This window comes from Aulonocara stuartgranti, assembly GCF_965226115.1.
Source record: "Aulonocara stuartgranti genome assembly, chromosome: 5".
Lineage (NCBI taxonomy): Eukaryota > Metazoa > Chordata > Actinopteri > Cichliformes > Cichlidae > Aulonocara > Aulonocara stuartgranti.
In genome coordinates, this window is record NC_138943.1 from 11,349,752 (window position 1) to 11,373,758 (window position 24,007).

A 24,007-nucleotide genomic window follows, 5' to 3' on the forward strand; every position below is an offset into this window, starting at 1 on the left:
TATTCAACTTAGTGTGATTCCTCCAGATTTAAAATCATGAATCTCTACTATTTATTTATTCCATAACCTAATTTGAAACTCTTTAAGTTGAATCTTTTGTATAAATACTATAAATAAAAATAAACAGCAATAAACAAAACATTTTTTTCCTTGATTTTCTTTCTTTAAATCTGTGTGAATCTCTTTTTTTCCATCATCGTATTGTGTCCACTAGGAGGAGTCACACTGTGGAGCTGCTGCTGGGTGATCACAGGCTGCTGGTGTGCTTTCCTCTGGTCCAGAACAAGAGCTCCTTTCTGGGGTTGCTGAGCCAACGAAGGTCTGCTCTGGAGGGGCTGAAGGTGGTGGCCCTGCCCCGGCCCTCCAGGCTCTGTTCACAGCAAGGTGAGTTCTCACAAGGTGAAGACCAGACTCTATTTTTTTTCATTTTGTTTGACCTCTTCTGGTTTCTTTTCCAAGTATTACAGCTCTGTTGTTGTGTCCTCAGGTCGTTATAGATCCAGAGACCAGTGCTGTTGTACCAATACCAAGCAGTCACATGGCTCCAGCAGGTATAGCCTTTAAATATTAGCATCAAGCCTAGAGTAATAAAATTGTATTAAAGCGGAAAGTCTGCATTTCAACCACACCTTGATGTGGTTGACAGAGGAAAACCACAAAGAGCTGTGTCATTGTCCAGATATTTATGGACTGAAATGTTTTTCTTTTTGTTTTTTCCTTTTCTTTCACAGCTGGGACTCTTCCCGTCTTCACATGGAGGAGAACCAACCCTCTCCCCACCTCATTCCTGGTCTGTCACCGGGTCTGAAGCTCATGGCTGGACTGGGAGAGCAGCAGCTGCTCACCTACTTCCACAGATATATAGCACAGGTAAGAAACCCTTTTTTGAAGCATGTGCATTACAAGAAATCACTCTGAGTGATCACTTTGCTTGTAAACAGAGCTCAAATCAGAACACAGTAATTTTCTAATAACTCTAATAACTACTGTTTGCAGTGACTGTGTTAGATAAATAAACTTTAGGACAGGTCTTAAATCTTTATTCTATATTCTATGAATCATTTTTAAAATATATATATCACTTATATCAGTCTGAGGCGGAGGAGGTGAGACAGGTGCTGTGGCTGTCTGTGATTCTCTACAAATCTCCTGAGACTGAACTCACCTGCTGTCTGCTACTCTCCACTGATTCAATCTACTTCCTGTTGGAGGATTCGGCCACTACATTGGGTCATCACTCAGGTAAAATTTACTCATGTGACTGGTCCCCGGTCAACGGGACGTTTATCCATCATTGTGTCGAGTCATTCCTGAAATTTCTTTTCTGAATTATTGCGCTTTTTGCAATTGTTTGAGTTATAAAATATGTCTCTGAGTGGTGTCCCTGAGATCATTTTTGTTAAATCTCGATTCCTTTTTTCTTTCTGTCTGTTTCTGTCAGTGTTGGACATATCAGACTCTGGAGATCCAGACACATGTCTGTGCTGCTGTATGTCCATCAGACTCTCTGATCTGCTTGCTGTCAACGTTGGGCTGTTTGATCAGTACTTCAGAGTCGTAGGTGGGTGCTTTTACCCCTGTTCTCTCATGACATTCCAACATTATATTTTTATTCTTGGACTCAACTAGATTAGCTTTGCTTTTTTACTCGTACTGTGAGCTGTGTGCCTGTCCTATTAGATTTATCTCCTCTTACTGAACACGCAGCACTTTCTCATAAAATAGAAATTTATTTGTGGTGATAAGGCAAGAGGCGTGTGTGCACGTAAAGACAGGAAACTGCAATTTTTTTTAAAGGAAAATAATAAATAATACCATTTATTAAAACAAAAAGAACTGCCTAAAATACATTAACACCCACTTTGTTACAAGCAAACCTGAGTCACACATCCAGCAGCTGCACATCAGCTCCACCATCTGGGAGAGCGTCAGTAGTGCTTGTTCTGTTTTTGTATGTGTAGGGACACATTCCTATAGTCAACCTGCTGCAGAGTGATTAGGGCCAGCTGGTCAGTGGCGCCCAAACTTTGAAAATGATAGTGATGGGTTTTCCACCTATAAATAGGGGATTTATTACCGGTAGATTAAAATTAAATAATTGTGAAAAAAAAAAAAACGTGTTATGAGTTTCCAGGAATGAACTGCGATTTAACTTGGAAATTCTTGAGTATTTTCTTTTTTTTCAAAGAGTGATGAGGAAATAGTGGGGGGGAAAAGCAGTTTGAAGCCTGAACTTTTACATTTTGGGCCATATTTAATATGCACATCTATCTATGTATGTATATTTGTATGACAGAAAGTAAGGAAAGATGTGATGAGCCCCCTTTAAGAGTGAATTGCTTTTAAATAAATAAATAATGTCTGTATGATTTTCTTAGCTTTCCATCGATTCTCCCTCCTGTAGGTCACTCAGCAGATCATGTGGTGTGCTGTCTGAGCAGGGACAGCTATGGCACGAGCGTTTTCCTGCAGGAGCTGATGTCAGCTCTCAGTCTGCAGCAGCAGCTTCCTCCTCCAGAGCCATCCGATCAGGACTTCTACTCGCAGTTCACCAACACAAGCACGGGTAACTCGGGCAACGGTGCCATCTGTTGTCCTAGTAAGAGTGAATATATAATATTAAAGTATAAAACCCACATCTTCTTAACAGACAGCACTTCCTCTCTGTATGGATCTTGATTTTCTCTGACTTCTTAGACTTTTATATATCATGACACTGTGAAGGGACTTATTCTTGGTTGCTTCATAGATAACATCATAGTTCAATATATTCAGTAAAGATTACTCTTTATTGTACAAAATGAAGAACTCAAGAATGTTGAAAAACATCTATTTAAGTGGGTTTTTTTGTAATGTATTATTTTTGACCAAATATAAAATCTGTACAGACCACCAGTAAGCAATGATCATCGTAACAAATGTAAATATGTCTCCCCCTGCAGGTAAGATGCAGAACTACGAGCTGGTCCACAGCAGCAAGGTGAAGTTCATTTATCCCAGTGAGGAGGAGATGGGAGATTTGACCTTCATTGTAGCAGAGAGGAAGACTCCAGCAAGCGTGGCGTCCTCCTCCCCATGCTCCTTTAACGTCCTGCTGTACCTGCTGGTCTTCCAGGTAAGAACTTCTTCTTAGAGAAACGTTGCACACAGGAGCGGAAGCAGGATCTTCTCAGGCTAACTCAGTGTGCACATAATTGCAGCCACAATGAGCTTGTGAATATAAAAGGATCTATAAAAGAGAAGCAACGTTGGATGTTCATGTCGATAGAAACGTGACTTCCAGTTAATGTTCACACTCCTCTGTATCTGCTAAATGTGTGAATGGGCTACTGTGGTAATAATGACACTGTGAGCATTTTGGATGACAGTAATTTGGCCTCCAGTAACATTGTGATAAACTCTTAAAGCTGTTTGACTGTTGCTGAAAACTGATGTTCTAGATAAAGAATCAAATCCAGTCTTGTTTTTCTGGTTTTATAATTCCTGTTTTCAATTTCTGAGCTTCTTGGTTTTCTCTATTTTGATTATGATTATTTTCCACCAGGTCCAGATCCCCAGCAGTCCACCCAGCCAAGGCTCTGCACTCTCAGGCACCTCCTCTTCTGATTTAGGCTCTGCCCGGTCTCCAGTTCTCCAGCCCAGGACTCTGATCCTAACCAGCACCGATGTGTTCCTGCTGGATGAAGACTATGTCAGCTATCCACTGCCAGACTTTGCTAAAGAACCTCCATCCAGGTGAGAACAAAGAAATAAAACCTTTTCAAACAGCCTGTATACAGGGGTGTTATGATAGAGCAGAATTATGCACGACAACGACCTTAAAGTGGGGAGGAAAGTCCAACAGGTATTAGAAAATTAAAATCAATTCTGTGTTCTGTGTCGCCCCTAAACTTGGTCTGAGTCACAAGTTTGCCGCAAGAAAAAAAATCGTTGTTTGTCCTCGTCTGCAACAGAAAAAGAGGAAGAAGAGGAGACAGAGACCAGCTGAGATTGTACTGTGCAGACAGCTTAGTCTGAAATACTGAAGGAAAACACACAGCTCAAGTCTGTGCTCAATGAAGCCAAAGAGGAGAAGCATCAATTCAGAAACTGTCAAGAGGAACAGGAAACTGTAACATACTGGCTCTTTTTGATTGTTTAGGTTTCAGTCTGACAGTTCCTGCTGATCCCGATCCCACATTTTACTGGCCCTTTGTTGTTTTGGTTCTCTTTATTCTCACATATTCTTTTAAATATGTTTTACAGTCTGCACGCTCCATTTTAAGTTGTAAGTCCACCACCAGCATCACATTCCTGTTGTGTTCTCCACACCGTGGATAGAAGCCTCTTAGTTTCAGTAACCTCACATGTTTACTTTGATGTGAAAATAGACTATTCCCAGGCTCAGTACAGGGAGTGCAGAATTATTAGGCAAATGAGTATTTTGTCCACATCATCCTCTTCATGCATGTTGTCTTACTCCAAGCTGTATAGGCTCGAAAGCCTACTACCAATTAAGCATATTAGGTGATGTACATCTCTGTAATGAGAAGGGGTGTGGTCTAATGACATCAACACCTTATATCAGGTGTGCATAATTATTAGGCAACTTCCTTTCCTTTGGCAAAATGGGTCAAAAGAAGGACTTGACAGGCTCAGAAAAGTCAAAAATAGTGAGATATCTTGCAGAGGGATGCAGCAGTCTCAAAATTGCAAAGCTTCTGAAGCGTGATCATCGAACAATCAAGCGTTTCATTCAAAATAGTCAACAGGGTCGCAAGAAGCGTGTGGAAAAACCAAGGCGCCAAATAACTGCCCATGAACTGAGAACAGTCAAGCGTGCAGCTGCCAAGATGCCACTTGCCACCAGTTTGGCCATATTTCAGAGCTGCAACATCACTGGAGTGCCCAAAAGCACAAGGTGTGCAATACTCAGAGACATGGCCAAGGTAAGAAAGGCTGAAAGACGACCACCACTGAACAAGACACACAAGCTGAAACGTCAAGACCGGGCCAAGAAATATCTCAAGACTGGTTTTTCTAAGGTTTTATGGACTGATGAAATGAGAGTGAGTCTTGATGGGCCAGATGGATGGGCCCGTGGCTGGATTGGTAAAGGGCAGAGAGCTCCAGTCCGACTCAGACGCCAGCAAGGTGGAGGTGGAGTACTGGTTTGGGCTGGTATCATCAAAGATGAGCTTGTGGGGCCTTTTCGAGTTGAGGATGGAGTCAAGCTCAACTCCCAGTCCTACTGCCAGTTTCTGGAAGACACCTTCTTCAAGCAGTGGTACAGGAAGAAGTCTGCATCCTTCAAGAAAAACATGATTTTCATGCAGGACAATGCTCCATCACACGCGTCCAAGTACTCCACAGCGTGGCTGGCAAGAAAGGGTATAAAAGAAGAAAAACTAATGACATGGCCACCTTGTTCACCTGATCTGAACCCCATTGAGAACCTGTGGTCCATCATCAAATGTGAGATTTACAAGGAGGGAAAACAGTACACCTCTCTGAACAGTGTCTGGGAGGCTGTGGTTGCTGCTGCACGCAATGTTGATGGTGAACAGATCAAAACACTGACAGAATCCATGGATGGCAGGCTTTTGAGTGTCCTTGCAAAGAAAGGTGGCTATATTGGTCGCGGATTTGTTTTTGTTTTGTTTTTGAATGTCAGAAATGTATATTTGTGAATGTGGAGATGTTATATTGGTTTCACTGGTAAAAATAAATAATTGAAATGGGTATATATTTGTTTTTTGTTAAGTTGCCTAATAATTATGCACAGTAATAGTCACCTGCACACACAGATATCCCCCTAAAATAGCTAAAACTAAAAACAAACTAAAAACTACTTCCAAAAACATTCAGCTTTGATATTAATGAGTTTTTTGGGTTCATTGAGAACATGGTTGTTGTTCAATAATAAAATTATTCCTCAAAAATACAACTTGCCTAATACTTCTGCACTCCCTGTATACATTGGAAATGCATGTTTAAAGCACTAGTTAATGAGTTGTTTTTTTTCCTTAATAGAAATAAGTATAACTGGATGTTACTGACAGTTGCAATCTCTGCAGGGAGCGGTACCAGCTGCGTGAGGCCCGGAGGATCCGCGACCTGGACCGGGTGCTGCTGGGCTACCAGACGTACCCCCAGGCTCTGACTCTCGTGTTTGACGACCTGCCCGGCCCCGACCTCCTCTGCCACCTCACCATGGACCACTTTGCTGTCAGCTGCAATGAAGCTAATCCCAGAGGAGGTGTGGCCAGCAGGGGTGCAGAGGGCGAGGTGCAGTGGTGCATTTTTGTCCCGGGAGCCGACAGCAGAGAGAGGCTGATCTCGCTCCTCGCTCGACAGTGGGAGGTGCTGTGCAGCCGAGAGCTTCCTGTTGAGCTCACGGGCTGATTGGTTGACAGCGATGACAGACAAATAGGTGACTGCTCAGCTGCTGGTTGGTGGGTGGAGTCATCATGTGATTGGGTTCATTTACACATGGACTCAGGGTTTGATTGGTTTAATCTCAGTGTTGGGCCATGCGGAGGATGAACACAAAATGAAATTTCCTCCCTTTTTTGGTTAATAATTGACAGAAATTAATAATAACTGGGGTGGAGTTGTGGGTAAAAATATTGAGACTCACTGCACTAGATGACGAAAGCATTTCTGTGCTTTTGGGGGGGGGGGTTTCCTCAGCATTTCGGTTCTTTGAAGATGGAGGAACAGGCCACCAATCAAACACAGCTTAGTGAGACTTTATCCTGAGCTTAGACTTCTCACTATCAGTACAATTGCGGCCCAGTCAGATGACGGAGGGTGTCGACTCTGGTCAGAACACAAAAAGGGTACGTCATAATGGGCGAAAACCAGTGCTGTGACTTTGGTCCTTCCACTTCTTTGATGTTGACCAGTAGAAGCGCAGAATGCCACTAAGCTGTTTATAACTAAACATGATAGTGATGTTATCAGAGTTGTTTGGATTATTTTGGAGGACCCACGGCCTGAATCTGCTTTGCTCTCAACAGGTGTTTATACAGAAAGAGAGTAGAAGTAGTGACCAGAGACTGTGAAGCATCAGTGAAATTCAGCGACCTGTAGTGATGGGGTGCCAAATAGAAAAGGGTTATCAAGGCTAATGGAGAGCTATGTGAAGCAGAGCGGGGGGACAGAGTCACGCATAACACTTTGGTTGCTGTTGTCTGTTTACATTCTTTTCCAGGAAGTTTCTATATGGCGCCGCCTTCCTGTTGTTGTGAGAGATTAACATGATTGGTCATAGAGCAAAATGTCGACCGTTATGTCTCTCAGGCAAGAAAATGCAGGATTTTATGACCCTGCAATCGCCTAATCTGAGACGGTGACCACCGTAATTTGAAAAATCTGAGCCCAGCAATCATTCTTCTTACAGATTGGTGGGAATCTGGCTCCTTCCCCCTCAGTAGTGTCTGCACATCACTGGATTACAGTGACAGGAGACAGGAGAAGAGGCCCGTGACCTTGTACGAAGCCAAAATCCTGAGACTTTTTTTCTTTTCTTTTTTTGGCACAACTTCTCCTTCTTGTAAAGTATCTAACCATGCATTGTATATTCTTTTTAAATTTTTTTAATTTTATATATATTTTTTTCTTTTTGGGGGGGTGGGACGGAGGGTTGTAGATGTTGCACACACAGACTGGATTTGCACAGCATTGGGCGCTGCAGAGGGTCCACAGGAGCTCCAATACTCCTAATTCAATATTATGTTCTGGTTCATCTTCTAAGACTCCGTCTTATCCAGACTCGGATCTGAAGGTGGATCACCTCCATTTGCTGGACATGTTTAGCCTAGCTTAGCACAAATACTGGAAGCAGAGGGAAAAGGCTAGCGTAGCTTTATCAAAACAGGAAAGAAAACATTTAAATAACTCCAAAGTTATTTGATTTACTTGCTTTTATTTACTGGCTTAAAAACCAAAAATAGCTTTTGTGTGTGTGTGTTCCTATTCCTTTGTGTGTTCAGCCTGACTGATGATAAGATCGGGGGGGTTTCATTTGAAATAGCACAAACACACAGCTGCTCGGCACAATCTTCTCTCTGAACATTTTATTTCTTGCACATTATAACTGATGAAGCAGTATTACTGAACTGTATAATGAAGCTTTTTAATAATATGATATTAATATAATTGTTGCTTTTGGACAGACGGATGTTTCCCATCCTGAAGCTTATTTTGTAAAAAGACACAAGGGTCCTGATATTATTATCATCATGAACTCTGAAATGTAGTATTATCATCGAGTGTTATTTTTAATATATTTTGCTTTGTGTTTTATGTAATTTGTTTTTCTTACAATACAAATGACACATAGGATGCTCTCCCACCCGTCACCACTGTTGTTTAACATTATTGGGCATTGTAAACGGGAAATACCACTGAATTAAAATGAAACTGAAAGCTTTCCCATGAAATATTAATTCCCATTTTGGCGGTTTGGTTCTTTGAAAAAATCAGCAGGATTTAACCACAGTCTGCAAACTTTTCAGCTGATGCAGCAATCTGACCGAAACCAAAGGAGGTCTGTTCACTCTGCGCTTCTGTGGAAAATGACTGACAAATGTCCGGCTCACCGGCAGCAAAAGAAATAAAAAGAACTGCGAGTGATGTGCTGATTACACTAGAAGTCAGTTACTCATTCTGTTAGCTCAGCAGAAGTAAAACTCATAAAGACTGAAAATTGCATGTTTTCCTTCACACCTCAGTCACCGTGAGGACTCCACTGTGCTTTTGTTCTTTACCTTTATATTGTGGTGACAGAAGATAAATAATTTGTTGTTGCAAAGTAGAAATATCCTTTTTTGTATTTGTGATATTCTAGTAGCCGATGAGCAGGTTGTCTGACAAGCCTTAAAACTCAGACTGCAAAATTTGATAAGCTGGCTTTAGTTAAATTAAAAATCTATTTGAGAAGGACAAGTTAGAGTTGATTAGGAGTTCTCTTTCATTTTAAGTTAAATGCCCTTTATCCATCCATCCATTCGCTTATCCTTTTCAGGGTCGCGGGGGGCGCTGGAGCCTATCCCAGCTGTCATAGGGCGAGAGGCAGGGTACACCCTGGACAGGTCGCCAGTCTGTCGCAGGGCCAACACATAGGGACTGACAACCATTCACACTCATATTCACACCTAGTGGCAATTTGGATTATCCAATTAACCTATCCCCACAAGCTGCATGTCTTTGGACGGTGGGAGGAAGCCGGAGTACCCGGAGAGAACCCACGCAAACACGGGGAGAACATGCAAACTCCACACAGAAAGACCCCGGCCTGATGGTGGGATTGAACTCAGGACCTTCTTGCTGTGCGGCAACAGTGCTAACCACCGTGCCACCGTGCTGCCCTAAATGCCCTTTATTTAAAAAAAAAAAGAGCTAAAAAACAATAAAATAATGTCTCCATAAATTGCTTTTTTGTCAGTATTTAAAATGTTAAAAGAAGCATTCCCCAACTCTGTGAATGGTATTCATGGCCGTTGATCAATTGTCAGTGATCAATGGTTGTTAATCAAGGGTCATAACAATTTGCATACCGGTATTAATGATCAAGAAACTGACCTCTCAGCCCACCAGTGGTGCTACTTTCAGTAATTATGCAAATTTATTGGTTGGGAAAACCTGCAGTCGGCTGAGACTGAAGAAGTCACTTGGATGTTTCTCCCACTGAAAACGCTGCGTCCAGATAGAACTCTGGTACCAGCCCTGAGCGATCAGTGCAGCGACTCATTGATCTCTACTGAAGCGTCGGTCATGGTGGCCAAATTGTAACCACATGCACACTCGAAACCTCATCACACATCCACAACAATTAAAATCTAAACACAGCAGAACTGAAGTAATAACCACAACATGATTACAGATTAGAAGCTAAATGTTTACAGTCCCGTGAGTCTTTGTGCTTAGTATCAATGTTTGTATTTTTGGCCATGTACTCCTCAATATGTGTGAAAAATCCAAATAGCTTAGTATCAGAAAGTTACATTTGAAAAGCAGAATATATATTGGGTTAAATGCACCAGTTTATGCTCAGTAAGAACATTGCTTGTATTTATAGTGTACAGGAAGTGAATACACCAGGGTGTGTCCAGGATGTTTTACAGTAAGTTTGCACAACAGTTCCATTAAACTGCTGCTTTAACGGATTGTCACATCCCTTTACGAAATCAGTATGCCATCGCCTGATGGAGCGACTTTTCTTCTGGTTCTAGTGAGAAATGGAAAGATATATTTTTTAGCGTTACTTATGTTCCCAGCTCACTTGTAACCCCTTTACCACCAACCTGGGACCAACCTGGCATCTTGACACTGATGACACCAAAGCTGAACTGAGTTTGCACTAGTGCTGGGCTGGATCAATCTAACTATCGATAACAATGCTGGTATTGGTATCCGATCGATACTATTGCAACAGGATCGCTGCTTTATTTTTATCCTCTAAGTTCAGTATTTAGCTGAGCATAATGACCCTGAATTCTGTTAAATAACATGCACTATGAAAAATGTCTGAACCCTTTGCTCTTAGTCTTACGACTAAAATAAGACAAAAGTTGTAATTAAGCACCAGATTATTTCTTTTTTCTGGCTTAAATTAAAAAAGCAGTGTGGGGGTGGTGCTGCTGCATTTCCTCTACAGCTCAGTGGAAATGCACACCAGAACTCATCTGCATCATCAAGGGAATCCAAACATATTTGGGCCCCGTGGGATTATATATGATTTTCCTCTTGGCTCCAGACCGCTTATGCTCAGATCGAGCCTCCACAGCTCTGAGGCGATACGGATCATTTAGCGAGGGGGGGACTGCAGCCTTCGGGGCAGAGGAGGTCGCATAATCGGCCTAAAAACGTTTATTTTTTTGATTGATCTGAAGTTCATCCTCTTATGCCAAAAAGAAATTCTAAAATATTCAGAATTTCTATATCAGATAGTGTCCCTGGCTGTGTGACGGAGGCTTTCAAACAGGATTTATACCTTTATGTCTGGATATAACAGAGTGGTTTGGAATTTTACGGAAGCTAAACAAAAAACCCCTCAAAAACGTCTGCACGACTTCTGAGAATTTTCAAATGCAGGTTGTTGGTTGACTTTGATTCATGACCTCAGTATTTCTAATCTCCTGGTACCCGTCAGCAGTAAATCACTGTCACCACGTAGTGAGATTTTGATGACTTGGTGGTTTAGTGGCACGAAAAATACTGCCGACTTTCAACTCATTCAACTTCCTCTATTTCCTGTCTGTTGACGCTGCTCATCATGAAGATTGGCTGATTTCCTTTCTAGGGACACTTTAACAGGCCAAGGCCAGCGATACTGTACCAGGAAGTGCCTGATCAGCAAAGCTTGTTATCTGACCCATGCCTGTGCCTTCCAGCAGGTCAAAAGACCAATAGGAAAGAATTTAGACCCAATATTCTGCTTTCATGTAAAGAAATAAAACTAAAAAGAGCCATCATGACTTAATAAATGATTTTGGGGGAACAAAGGGTTAGTTGGCCAAGCACAGGAGAACTGTGCTATTACCTCTGCTGTTTGGAGCACCCTCTTTTAGTTATAATTTTAACGTTTTACATATCAGGACATAAAGAAATCATTTGTTCCTTTCCAAGTCTTAAAGTTAGATAAAATCAGATAATAACAACAGTGTTTCATCATTTATTTAACAGAAATTACCCAAAATAACCCGAATGAAGAAACAGTGTGTGAAAAACTAAGTAACCCTTAGTTTTGCTTAATAGAATTAAGTAGAAGTAGTTTTAACAGTTTGCTGGTCTGGAGCATTCAGGTGTGTCTTAACCCAACACCAAGGAGGGAAGACATCATTCATTCTTCAGTGAGAAACATTATTCACAAGAAAAAAGACATTCAAGACAGCCACCAGGAATAGATGTCCCAGAAAATTCATCTCAAGGTCAGACTGCGCAACACTCAGAGAAAGCAAAAAGCTCAGGAGCTACATATCAGGCTCTACAGGCCTCAGTTAGCATGCTAAACATTAAAGTTAATGACAGCACAGTTAGAAAGAGACTGGACAAGTGTGGCTTGTTTGGAAGGGTTGGCAGGAGAAAGCCTCTACTCTTTAAAAAACAGAACCATCACTCCCAAGCTTAGGTTTACAAAACTGCATCTGAATAAACCACAAAGACTTCTGGATCAGTGTCCTTTGTACACATGAGACCAAAGCAGAGATGTTTGGACGCCTGTCAGCATGGTGATGGAGGCGTGATGATTTCAGTTTATGAGTGTGGACCCTGAACTCTATTGTATACCAAAGTAGCGTCAAAAGTTAGGTCATCTGTTAGTACAGAGAGTCCTGTGAAAGCTTTCTTTAAAGTTAGCTAACATTAATAGCTGAGCAACTAAAACCATGAACATTAAACATGAAATGTGGCAATTAAGACTTCTTGCTATGCGGCAGATGTACTGCTAACATTACCATTATCTGTTTACAGTTTGATTTGACTGAGTTCACAGTTTAGTTTGGTTTTGCATCCAAAACCAGCTGAGTCAACTCCTTTTTGTACATAATGGCACAGTGCCCCAATTTGACTTTGTGGCCAACATTTAACAGAATAAAGGCTGTTTTATGCTCCCACCAAAGGGAGGGAGCCTGTAACAATGTTGGTCTGTCTGTTAGCAAGCTAGCAGTTTTCAAGATATCATGTTGAAAATTTTCCATGACGGTGGACACCAATAACAGCTCAAGCTGATTTAATTTTGGTGAAATTCAAAGTCAAGTTCACATCAAATCTGAAAATCAGTAAAAACTTTATATTACCCACCATTTTTATGGATCGTCTTCAAACTTCACAACAACATACTAGGCCTTGAGGGACATGAGTACCTTGGTTGGCTAAGCATTTGAACTTGAGCAACTAAGTTCAAATGCTAAAGTTCACCATGAGTACAATGATGCCATAATAGGCTGACGTCATCATACTGTAATAAAAATATCATGAAACGATGCTCTCTGCATCGATGCATTCTTGTTTAAGAAAACAGGTGAATTTTCTCAGATCAGACAAAGATGATAATAACATGTGTAGAACGTCTCAAATCGTGAGCTCAGAAGCAAAGAATCAAACCTTCTCACATCAGCTGCACATTTTAAACTCGCATGAACTTGTGAACCACTTTTAACCTGGTACATGGAGCGCTGCGAGGTGTTCTGGATATTGCTGAATGCAGTTAAAGGCTTCTTTGACAAACAGCTGGAACAGAGAGGCATCAGGGAACACCAGAGGGATGTGACACTGATAGTAAATCCATTCTCGTTTCCTCTTATCTGTCATGCTTTTCTCATCTGCTTGGCTGTTTTCCGGCTGACTCAAGGCATTTTTCGTCTCAGGCCACTCTCCTTTTCTGTCTGATTCATGTTCGGATCACTGAAGAGTCCGCAGTGAATGGTGCTGTTAGCAGTAACTGTTCCCGATCTTTCTCATGTCTTTCATTGTTTTTTGTGTGCCTGTGTTTTTTTTTTGCTCGTCTCTCATTTCCAGCTCACAGTGCTGATCGGAGGCATTTACTGAGGTTGAGGTCACTGGGACACAGGGACATCCGTGCCCCCCCCCCCATAAATTTGTGCCAAAGGTTTTGAAACAGTGAAAGTGCATTACTATTGCAGCTAGTGGGGCTATCAATCAAAAGGTGTCACAAGATCAACTTTTTTTTTTTTTTTACCTATTGTTGGCCCCTCATGAAATGCTTGTGCTCAGCTAATTTAGTTTAAACAATCTGTTTTGTAGCATCCCATTTTAATGTTATTAAGAACCTATTTAAATTTAAAAACATATTAAAAATAAACCAAATCTTGTAAAAGACTGTAAATTGATTCACTCCACTGACTCCCCCTGTTTCCTAACATGGACATTTTCAACCTTAATTCATTTTTTAATTAGTAAACATGAACATGGACCCAAGTCAGTACATATGAGACAGAACAGATGAAAGACTTCATTGTTACAAACACAAAGGTTGGACATTCATGCCCAAAAACATGAATCAGTCGATTAGAGGCTGAATATTTCTTGAACTCCCCAATAAAAGTGTTAATGTGATGCATTAAGACACATAAACAAATTTGGAGTAAATAATATATAAATCTATGCATGCAATGAAAACAGAATAACTCATAAAACCAGAAATCATATAACTATTGAACTCATTCAACTTCATTAGTGCCTAAATTTAAATTTCATTTAATATTTACTGTCCCTAATCATGGAGTTTTGAGTTTCCCGTTAATAAAATCTCTGACATTTAATTGTTAAAAGTTTACATTTTTTACACTAAGATGGAGTTTTCACCCTGCTTTCTTTCGAATGACCAACAGGCTGCAAACAAAGACTGTACGTGAAAAATGCTCATGGCCACCATGACATCACCCACAGTCTCAGCATTTTGTTTTCGTCTTAGCTTTTCAAATCCAGGTTTCAGGAGTGATCCGACCGTGACACTGTGGGTAAATCTTTAAGGCGACTCAGCCTTGCTTCCCTTCTTTATCCTTCTGATTGCTAATGGGAATCGCTGCACTGTACATGCTGCAAGCCGAGAACTCCGTGTCATATACAGTACGACGATGACCAAAATGCTCAGCTTGAAACTTTAATGGTAGACTAATGGGTACTGCCAAAGCGGCTGCGTTCATCTTTTATATACAGTCTATGGTTTTTACCAGGATACCAGATGAAACAGCAAAATAGTGCAACTTGTAAACATGAGGGAAACTTAAAAAGCTTCTGACTCGTGGTTAGATTCTTTTAGCCGTTTGGAACATCTGTCAGAATAAAGTCTGCCGCTGGAAAGTCAGTGAGCAAGGCAGTAAACTGTGGTAAAGCACTCGCTTCCTGCTATTGTTCTGTCTGACCCTTGACCCTGTCTCCAGTGACAGTCACCTTGCTGTGTCTGTTTATCGAGCCTGGCTGGATTAAAACAGGAAAGAAACACCGCTTTTGCATTTGTTCACGGTTGTCATTCGAAGCAGACGGGGAATTGTGTCAGCTCACGAGGAAATCCGTCCAAATCACACCGCTGCACTGGAACAAGCAGGAGGGGAAATCCGCTCGAAGCTCTGGGCTGGGAGAGGAGACGAATTCTCACAATCTCACTGCTGCTCTTCTGAGACACACCTCGTAGGATGAATATCATTAATCACCATCTATTACAAATATTTAGTAGCATTAGTTAGAGGTCATTCAAAACATTCTGCTTTAGAGAATTAAAAACAATATAACTGCATTTTAACACTGCAAGAGCACATATTTTAATGGAGAAAAGTCATTTTTGAGAGATCCCAGTGTGTCAGAGTAAATGAAGCACTGTCATATCCCATCTGAGATCTCAAACTATCAAAATATTTAGCCGATAACTTCAGGAGTACAGTAGTCAGTAGATACATCTGTGACTTTGCGCCCTAGTTCTGTTCTGTCCTTCGTACAACTTCAAATTACAACAGGAACAATTAGTCTACTCAGGGGCTTTTATTTTGAAATACAACTGCACTCTCTTTGCCGTTCCTCTGTCAGACTTCCTGACCGCAATGCAAATTTTGATTGGCCACCAGGGGGCGGTTGCTCTGGCTGCAAAAAGACTTCCGGTTGTATAGAAATCTATGGGAAAACGCCTCTTATCTCCCTCACTCTTTGACATCAGGAAACACGTTTGGGCTTGGTCACTTGGGTTCAGGTCATAGTAAATAAAACATCTCATTAATTTTTTTCTTTCCAGTTTAAGAGTCATAGAAGAGGATCTGCTCCAGGATATGCTTTCTTATTAATAATTTGTCTGTCACAGGTGGTCAGCCAATGAGCAGAGAGTTTACAGAGTCAGATCCACTCCTCGCTTGTCGCATCTGATTGGTAAATAGAAAGATGGCAATGGTGAACACGCTCAGACTGAGGCATTATTAAGTGTCTGTGGAAGAGGTATTGATTCATGAAGCTTAAACACACCTGTCTTCACTCCAGTAAATAAACACACACTCACCACACAGAGAGTGCAGAGGAGAGAGAGCACAGGTCAGGTTGACCCAGAGTGTGAGTCACAGGCTGGCATGGCTGAAGATACAGAAAATAAGTAAAAATGCAGTTACTCTGCTGGTTAGTGCTGCATGGTCTGAGATGCAACATCAGGGTTTGTCCTGGGTCAAAACAGGCTTTTAGGGGTGACTACACAAGATGAGCCTGTGTTACCTGGAGTAACACAAGTCAGTGAATTTCCTTTTGCTGTGCTTGTCTGAAATCTGTTTTTTTAAATATAGTTTTATACATATTGCCACTAATATTGTTTTTATTTCATTGTTAATGATATGAATCTTAATTTTTTTAATTTGTGGGGGTTTTTTTTTTATGTTTTTTAGGTTCTATTGATTTTTTTTTTTAAGGTTCATTGAAAGTTTTAGTTTTTGTGTTTTTAACAGGTGTGTTTGTGGTATTTTTAGGGACAAGATTAAAGAAGTTTTGAGCAGACGTTACTACACTTCCTGTTACATATCCAAGTGAACAAATGAGCCAAAGTTTTATAAGCATTGCCGTGTTGACAAATCTGACCTCACTGACTGAAACTGAATACATTTCCTGCTTATTTTTTATTATTTCCTTAGTTATTTGTCTAAGCTGATAGTATCATTTCAGTTACTTTATAGCAGGGGTCACTAACAGGCGGACCGAGTCCGGACCCAGTCGCCATCCTATATGGACCCGGACCTATAGTTAACAAAATATTAAATTATATTTAATTTTGACGGGGCGATTCAATTTTAAGCGGTAACCTTACATTGTATTAGACCAGGGAACATACAAACCAATTGTGTGCGAGTTAAGCCACCCACGTGACACTACTTAGCCAATCACATCTGCGCATTCAAGGCGATCGCAACTCTGAGTGCAGACACAGACAGACAGAGGAAAGACATGGTGAGAGGTGAATGACAAGCGAGACGATTAACGATACAGTGAGACAAGACGTGAGCGGGAGTCACAAGAGGTAAAACAACTATGGCGCTTTCAAAAAAGAGAAAAGTAGACACCGAAAATAGAACTTTCAAGACTGAATGGACTGACGCATATATGTTCATTCTTCCGGCCGCAAGCAGCAAACCAGTGTGTCTCATATGTTCAGAAACCGTGGCACTGATTAAAAGTGGCAATGTCAAACGCCACTATGAGACAAAGCACAAAGCTTTTGAACAATCATACCCACCCAAGTCTGAACTCAGGTCCCAGAAAATTAGCAGTCTCAGAGCCCAATATGATCAGTCCACAAGGATCTTAACCAGTTCTTTCACCGCCCAACAACGTGCTCATGAATGTTCCCTCAGAGTTGCTTGGATTTTAGGTCAACACAAAAAGCCCTTTGCAGGTGTTGTCAAAGAGTGCATGAGTGCAGTAGCAGAAACATTACTTGAGGGTAAACAAAAAGAAGAGCTTCATGACAAAATAAAGCAAATACCTATGTCAGCATCAACAGCCACAAAGCTCAGGATGTGCTATCCCAGCTGGAAGAAGCTATTCATAAGACACCACGTGTAGGCTTGGCTGTAGATGAGTCCACTGATGTGTCTGACAATGCTCAGCTGTTAGTTTATGTAAGGTTCTTCAACAATGATAAGAAAGAGTTCTGTGAAGACCTGCTAGGTGTAACTTCCCTTCACAGCACTACAAGAGGAGAGGATATTTACCTGGCCATTAAGGAAATGTTAACAAAGCGAGGAATAGAGCCAAACCAAGTGGTTTCAATAACCACAGATGGAGCCCCTGCTATGATGGGGAGAGAGAAAGGAGCTGTAGCAAGAATGAAAGAGGACAATCCCGAGCTAATCTCTTATCATTGCATTATTCATCAGTCAGTGTTATGCTCCACCCTGTCAGACGAGTATGCTGAGGTGATGAAAACAATGATGAAAATGATAAATTTTCTCAGGGCATCTTCTTCTTGTCAGCATCGCATGCTCAGGGAATTTCTCAGAGAAGTTGATGCACACGCTGATGATCTTCTGCTTCACAACAATGTGAGATGGCTTAGCAAAGGCAGGGCATTGGAGCGATTTTGGTCCATCAGAAGTGAAGTAGCAGCTTTCTTGGAAGAGCTGGAAAGTCAAAAAGCAACAAACTTTTCTCTCTTTTTAAATGATGGGAAAAACATGGATATTGTGGCCTTTTTGGTTGATATCACTTCACACCTGAATGAACTGAATTTGAAGCTGCAGGGCAAGGACAATTCAATTTGTGAACTGATGACAGCTGTCCGCTGCTTTCAGAGGAAACTTGGAAGTGTTCAAAGAAGACCTGCAAGGAGACTATGCACACTTCCCAACAGTGAAGGAACAGGTTCAGGGACAGAGAGATGTGTCCTCTTTTGTTGACTTTGTTGATAAGCTGATTGAAAACTTCAGCAAACGTTTTGATAGCTTCAGCTTTGGACAGCAGCTCACCATGTTCATAAAGAACCCATTTGCCATCACTGATGTCAGAGGGTTCTCAAAGGAAGTCACACAGCACTTCAAGTGGGCAAATGCTGGGCCTCTTCAAATGCAACTAATTGATCTCCAAGCAGATGTGGCCCTGAAAGAGCAGTTTGGAAGAACTGAACCTGCCACTTTCTGGCCCCAATTGGTCTCTGAGACAGCTTTCCCAAATCTGAGGAAAGTAGCCCTGTACATCTTGACCATGTTTGGCTCCACATACAGCTGTGAGGCAGCTTTCTCCACAATGAACATAATAAAAACTAAATATCGTTCCAGGATCACCAATGAGCACTTACACATGTGTATGAGAATGGCCCTGACACCATTCCAGCCCAGATTTAAAGTCCTAGTAGAGCGAACTAAAGCTCAGTTCTCTCACTGAACAACAGAAAGTTGGGACGTGGAATATAAGGGGGTGAAAGAAAGAGAAACTGTAAAATTGTTAAAATGTTTTGATGTTATCTGTTGAAAATGTATTGAGACTGTTTAGTCGAGATGTAAAATGTAAAGAAAAAGGGAAACTTTTTTTTTCTGAAATTAAGCACTTTGTTTTAAGATGCACAATTTAGCCATTTTATTTATTTTCTCTAATTCATTTTAAACAGCAGCCCTATTTCTAATGTAGGCCTACTGTGTGTTTCAGTGTTAACAATAAATTTTGTTGAAATGTTTTAACTTGTATTTTCATTGATTTGACAGTCTATTGTTCATACGTTCAGATATAAATTTAAAAAAAAAAAAAAAGGTTGCTTCTCTATCACAATCATAACGTAAGTTAGACATTATGATGTCCCGGACCTCTGCTTGAGAAGATTTTCTCCAACTGGACCTCCTCAAATTTTAGTTTAATACCCCTGCTTTATAGAGTACTTTGTATGTTTATAAACACGTTATTTTTAACACCTACTTTTAGTTTGTAGTTTCGTTTTAGTTAATGATAATAATAACCTTGGATAAGAGTATATTAGGATTTCACTATTTCAGTTTCAGTAACCGGAGATCAGACCACCAAGGCCTCACTGCAACCTACAACCCCTCCTGTGGGTGGAGGGTCCACAGACCTGGCTCCTAGGTGGGACCCCTGTCAGTGCAAAGTTATCTCTGCCATTAGGGTCTTATGAATCACACTTGGTCTCCCATATGGAAAAGAAATAGTAAAAACTTACAAAAGACTTGCATAAGATGTGGCCTACTTCATATAGTGAATCATGTAAGGCTTATATGAAAGTGGCCACTTTCTCATTACTTTCATATATTGTTTTAGTAAGTATCCAAAACATACAAGTTTCATTATATAATTTTTCAAGGGATCTTATATCTGTTTTCACTCTTGTATGCTTTTCATACAAGTTTCACACAAGACAGATACAAACTTTATAAGATTTATATATATCTTTTCCACATGGTCTGGCTCGTCACTAAGAGCCATTTTGCCTTGGGAAAGGCAAATCCTCCGTAAAAACATACCCCCAGAGGATCTAGGGCACACAGTGGCAATTCACTTCCTCCAGCTCTTCCTGGGGAGAGGGGGTGACCAGGGAGAGGGATGTCTGGGTATGTCTGTGCAGACAGAAAATGGAAAAATGGAAAACTTCACTGCATACTGTCCAGCTTTTTGATATCTTTAACTAAAGTAAAGTTCTGTTTTGATGTTTATCTCATGGCTGTTTGTGAATCTGTGGTCTGAAGTCATCACAGTTGATTTCCATGGGTGTGTTTGTGTGCGACTATATTGCTCATTCTTTTGTGAATAAAACAAGTGTCTCTGCTGTTACTGGGGGAGTGGTAGGAGGTGATGACCTTCCTACTGGGAGGTTCCTATTCTACCACTTTGTGTGCTTTTTCCTCTTTCTTTCTCTTCCTAGATTAGGGAGGAAAGACGTGACACAAGTAGTTGCTGCAGCCTCTCTGCCTCGCTGCACGCTGAGCTCAGAGTTCATTCGTTTGCTGTTGTTTGTTGGTCATTTCCCACATAACAGCGTCCCAAGTGAGCCTGCTGTTAATTGTTGGTTGGATCAACCCTGTGTATTTTTTTGGATTTTTTTTTCACTAAGTGCTTACATTTTTCCAGCGTTTCCACGTCTTTAAGCAGCAGGTTACTTCAGCTTTCCCAATCATTATCTGAGGAATACTTGGCTATTGTGTTCTAATCGTTTTGTTTTTCCTGCACAGAGGATGTTGCTATCTGTATTTTTTCCTGTAGTTAGTAGTTCAGGTTTTATTTGAAGTTCAGCGCTGACACGGGAGCGAGGAAACGAGTTTAGTTACAACTCTCTGGACATATTCTTATATTATTTTTAACTGATTTTTGTTTTGCTTACTGAGGAGGATTAGTAGGTTTGTTTTTGTATCTGGATGTGAGACTTTGAGCCATGCTGCTGCTGCTGCTGCTGCCACTGCTCTGCTTGCTACCTTCAGTGAAACAACAGGTAACACACCTCCAACTACACCACCACGCTGAGGTCATGTACCACCTACTGTCTTTGAATCATGGATGCAAATGTCAAAAATGTAACTGTATGGTTAACACCTCCCTCCATTACCCCTTTTTAAGATGTTTTTTAAAATTTATTTTAAAAACCTTTAATGAATCAGCACCACTGCACATATCTGAGCTTCTGACTCCATACACTCTCTCAAGGCCACTGAGGTCAGCTGAAAACCAGTGGAGATCGACTTTTTTTTAGCTATTCGCCCCCAAACTGTGGGGTGATCTCCCTCCCCATGTTAGGATGGCCCCTCATTGCCTGTTTTAAAATCACATTTTAAAACTGATTTTTATTCCCTGGCTTTGAATTTAGAATGAGAGTGGTGTGTCCTTACCTTCTTGTTTATTTTTTTATTGATTTGTTGTGGCGTGTTTTGGCGCTTTGTACAGCACTCTTGTTTTTAAAGAGTGCTCTGTGAATAAAATTAGGTTGGATTGAATAAGTCTGAAGAAGCTTGAGCAAAATTTATGATGGAAACAATGAATAATTTTGAATCTGAAAATTGCAGAACACAGAAAAATGAACATTATGGATCACTGTAACATGCTTTTCTTTAAGTAGATGAGCTTAACAGTGAAATGTTTCCATGATGTAAATACTATGATTACATGCTTACTGCACTATTTGATCACAAATAAAACTCAATACAACTGTTTTGAAATTTAGTATCAGTTAGCATTCAATGCGTAATTGTTTTTTAATGACAATAAAGCAGTATATTAGTGTATTTCTATTACTTTATGCAGGCATGAGTAACTATACTTTCTCTAATTCAGTGTCACCACTGATGAACGTAACCTGCGACTGTCAGAGGTGTTAAAGCTTTGTTGTTGTGATATGAAGGTGAATTAAAAAAACAACCCAAACAGCTTAGCTGTAAACATAAACGACAAACATTAAACAGCTCAGTGTGACAAACTACGCATGGGACTGTGTATACAGTAAAGTCAATCATTTGCTACTGCAAACCTGGAACTTCCACATCATAGACATCTCTGCATGATACAAATGAGTAAAGCTGCAAATGAGACCCAGAGTTTTTTTTTAAAACAGAGTTGCATCAGCTTAACAGGGCTAAACAATTTCAGAAACTCAAAATATTTAACCTTGAAGTTACAAAGTGAGGCCATTTGTCAGGTTGTGCTCTCCTACAACTTTTCTCAGATTTTTATAAGCACATGTTTTCTTAATATCACAGCCTTTGATTTTGTGGTAATTTTCCTTTAATAATCTCTACTTTGTAATGTTTTTGCTGAAAGATCTGGAGCAGCGAGTCGGGTTGATTTTTTATTGCGTAAAAGTGATTGCAAACAATAATTAATCACATTAAAAACAGTTTGGTATATCTGTCTGTACATAGAAACGGCTTTCCAACACAAACAAAGCTGTTAAAAAGGTATTATATATTTAGGTCCTAAACCAGCTTAGTAAGAAGTAATAGCGCTTTGGAAAGTTGGAAAGTTCATTATAATTAGATATTCCAAATATTAAAGGCATTGTATTTTCAAGTAGTTCATGAACTCAGACAAGATATCCTGAGTTTAAAGCTGCATGAGGCATAAATCTACAGACAAACAAACAAATAAAAACTGCAATTTGAACACGGAAAACTGCCCTCCAGCTCTCATCACTCTGTTTTAAGCCCTTAACAGCAGACAAGCATCTGCACCTGCTTCAGAAGCCAGGCTCTTTTCTGGCCTCATACAGGACTTAAACCCCATTCTGTTAAGTGTAGGCAGCTGCTTCATCCCTTGCAACGCCATTTTTTACTTCTGGTCTGGTCTGAAAAGCCTGTGATTGGTCAAAGTCTTCCATCACCAAACTAAATGTAAACAAAGAACAAAAAGCAGATACGAGGAAAACTGTGTTTTCTTACTACACACTGCAGAGTGTCTCTGCAGAAAGACCTGAGGAACATGCTGAAGGAGACGTATTTCTCTTGTTCTGGACATCTATGTTTTGTGCAAAATGTATCACTGCCACCGTGAAAAATACGTTTGATGTTAGTGGAACTTCATGCTTCTATTGCCACTGCTTCTTGCCACCACCAGACCACCTGAAAAGTGATAATGTAAATGATCACTGAATTCTATATAACTACCCCTATCTCATGTTGCCCAGCCAACATTATCAAATTTATTACTAAACCTCTAAAACCTCTAAACCTTTAAAATAAACATGTTGGGCAAGTGTAATTTAAACTGAGTCACTAGTTTTGCATTCATGCCAATAATGTTGTTGGATAAAACATCAGAGGGATTTTTACAGTTACTACAGTTCATTATGAGATTGTAAATAATACTGTGGCACTGTGTGCAGTTGTTGAAATATTTCATTTACACTTACACTTTTACATTTTTAAGATCCATTCCCAAACAGTCTCTCAGTTGTTTGTTTATAGAACGGATCCATTGAGCAATATCTGGCCGGTATTGAAGCAACAAAGGATGCATTGGTCTGACTTTTGGTTCCTCCTATGGGTTAAACACCCAAAAAAATGTCTCTGTGTTAAAGAGCCACATCCTGCAGACTCCATAACATTTAGTCCACTGTCTGTAAGTAAGAAAACTCTGCTGACGTTGCTGTATCATCACCAGGGCTGTTTTAATAACGTTCACAGTGCAGGCCATCAAACAGCAGACTGAATTTGTTGTGTGAAAATGATGAAGTGCTCCAGAACTTAACCAAACAGCAATTATGAGTTGGAGTCATACACAGTTTCAGTAATCGGAGGCAGAATGTACTTTCAAGTTTTTACTTCACTTAGATAAGTTAAAACATCCATTCACCACTACACGGTCTCCGCTTTTATCATGAATGTGCTGCAGAACAGGTCAGCTTCTGATCAGTAGGTTGGTGATTCAATTCCTGGTTGCTACAGTCTACTAAGGCATCCAAAATACTGAGATGCTTGTGCGTTCATTGCGTTGTTGGTCCCTCTGTGTTAGCCCTGTGTCAGATTGGTGACGGTAGCTGGGTTAGGTTCCAGCCCCCCCGCGACCCTGACATGGATAAGCAGAGATGGATGTATCAGTATAGAGAATAATCCCA

At 40.6% G+C, this 24,007-nt stretch overlaps 2 protein-coding genes across 5 annotated transcripts in view; both read left to right on the top strand.

Annotated features, from left to right (window-relative positions):
- The window catches only part of nisch (nischarin), a 28,615-nt gene extending 19,818 nt beyond the window's left edge, over positions 1 to 8,797 (top strand). Inside the window, exons 20-28 of one of the 4 annotated variants that reach the window (XM_082533047.1) lie at positions 215 to 399; positions 488 to 551; positions 732 to 870; positions 1,092 to 1,242; positions 1,442 to 1,561; positions 2,405 to 2,599; positions 2,943 to 3,115; positions 3,545 to 3,735; positions 6,057 to 8,797. In XM_082533047.1, coding sequence (XP_082389173.1) covers positions 215 to 399; positions 488 to 551; positions 732 to 870; positions 1,092 to 1,242; positions 1,442 to 1,561; positions 2,405 to 2,599; positions 2,943 to 3,115; positions 3,545 to 3,735; positions 6,057 to 6,384 — 1,546 coding nt within the window. In that variant the 3' untranslated portion in view covers positions 6,385 to 8,797. The remainder of the gene's footprint in view (positions 1 to 214; positions 400 to 487; positions 552 to 731; positions 871 to 1,091; positions 1,243 to 1,441; positions 1,562 to 2,404; positions 2,600 to 2,942; positions 3,116 to 3,544; positions 3,736 to 6,056) is intronic. The other 3 variants (XM_082533049.1, XM_082533048.1, XM_082533050.1) reach the window with 3 other exon arrangements.
- An 11,550-nt stretch (positions 8,798 to 20,347) lies between these two features.
- stab1 (stabilin 1) overlaps positions 20,348 to 24,007 on the top strand; it is a 181,118-nt gene continuing 177,458 nt past the window's right edge. The window contains exon 1 of the mRNA XM_082533046.1: positions 20,348 to 20,896. Within this exon, the coding sequence (XP_082389172.1) occupies positions 20,840 to 20,896 (57 nt within the window). The 5' untranslated portion in view covers positions 20,348 to 20,839. The remainder of the gene's footprint in view (positions 20,897 to 24,007) is intronic.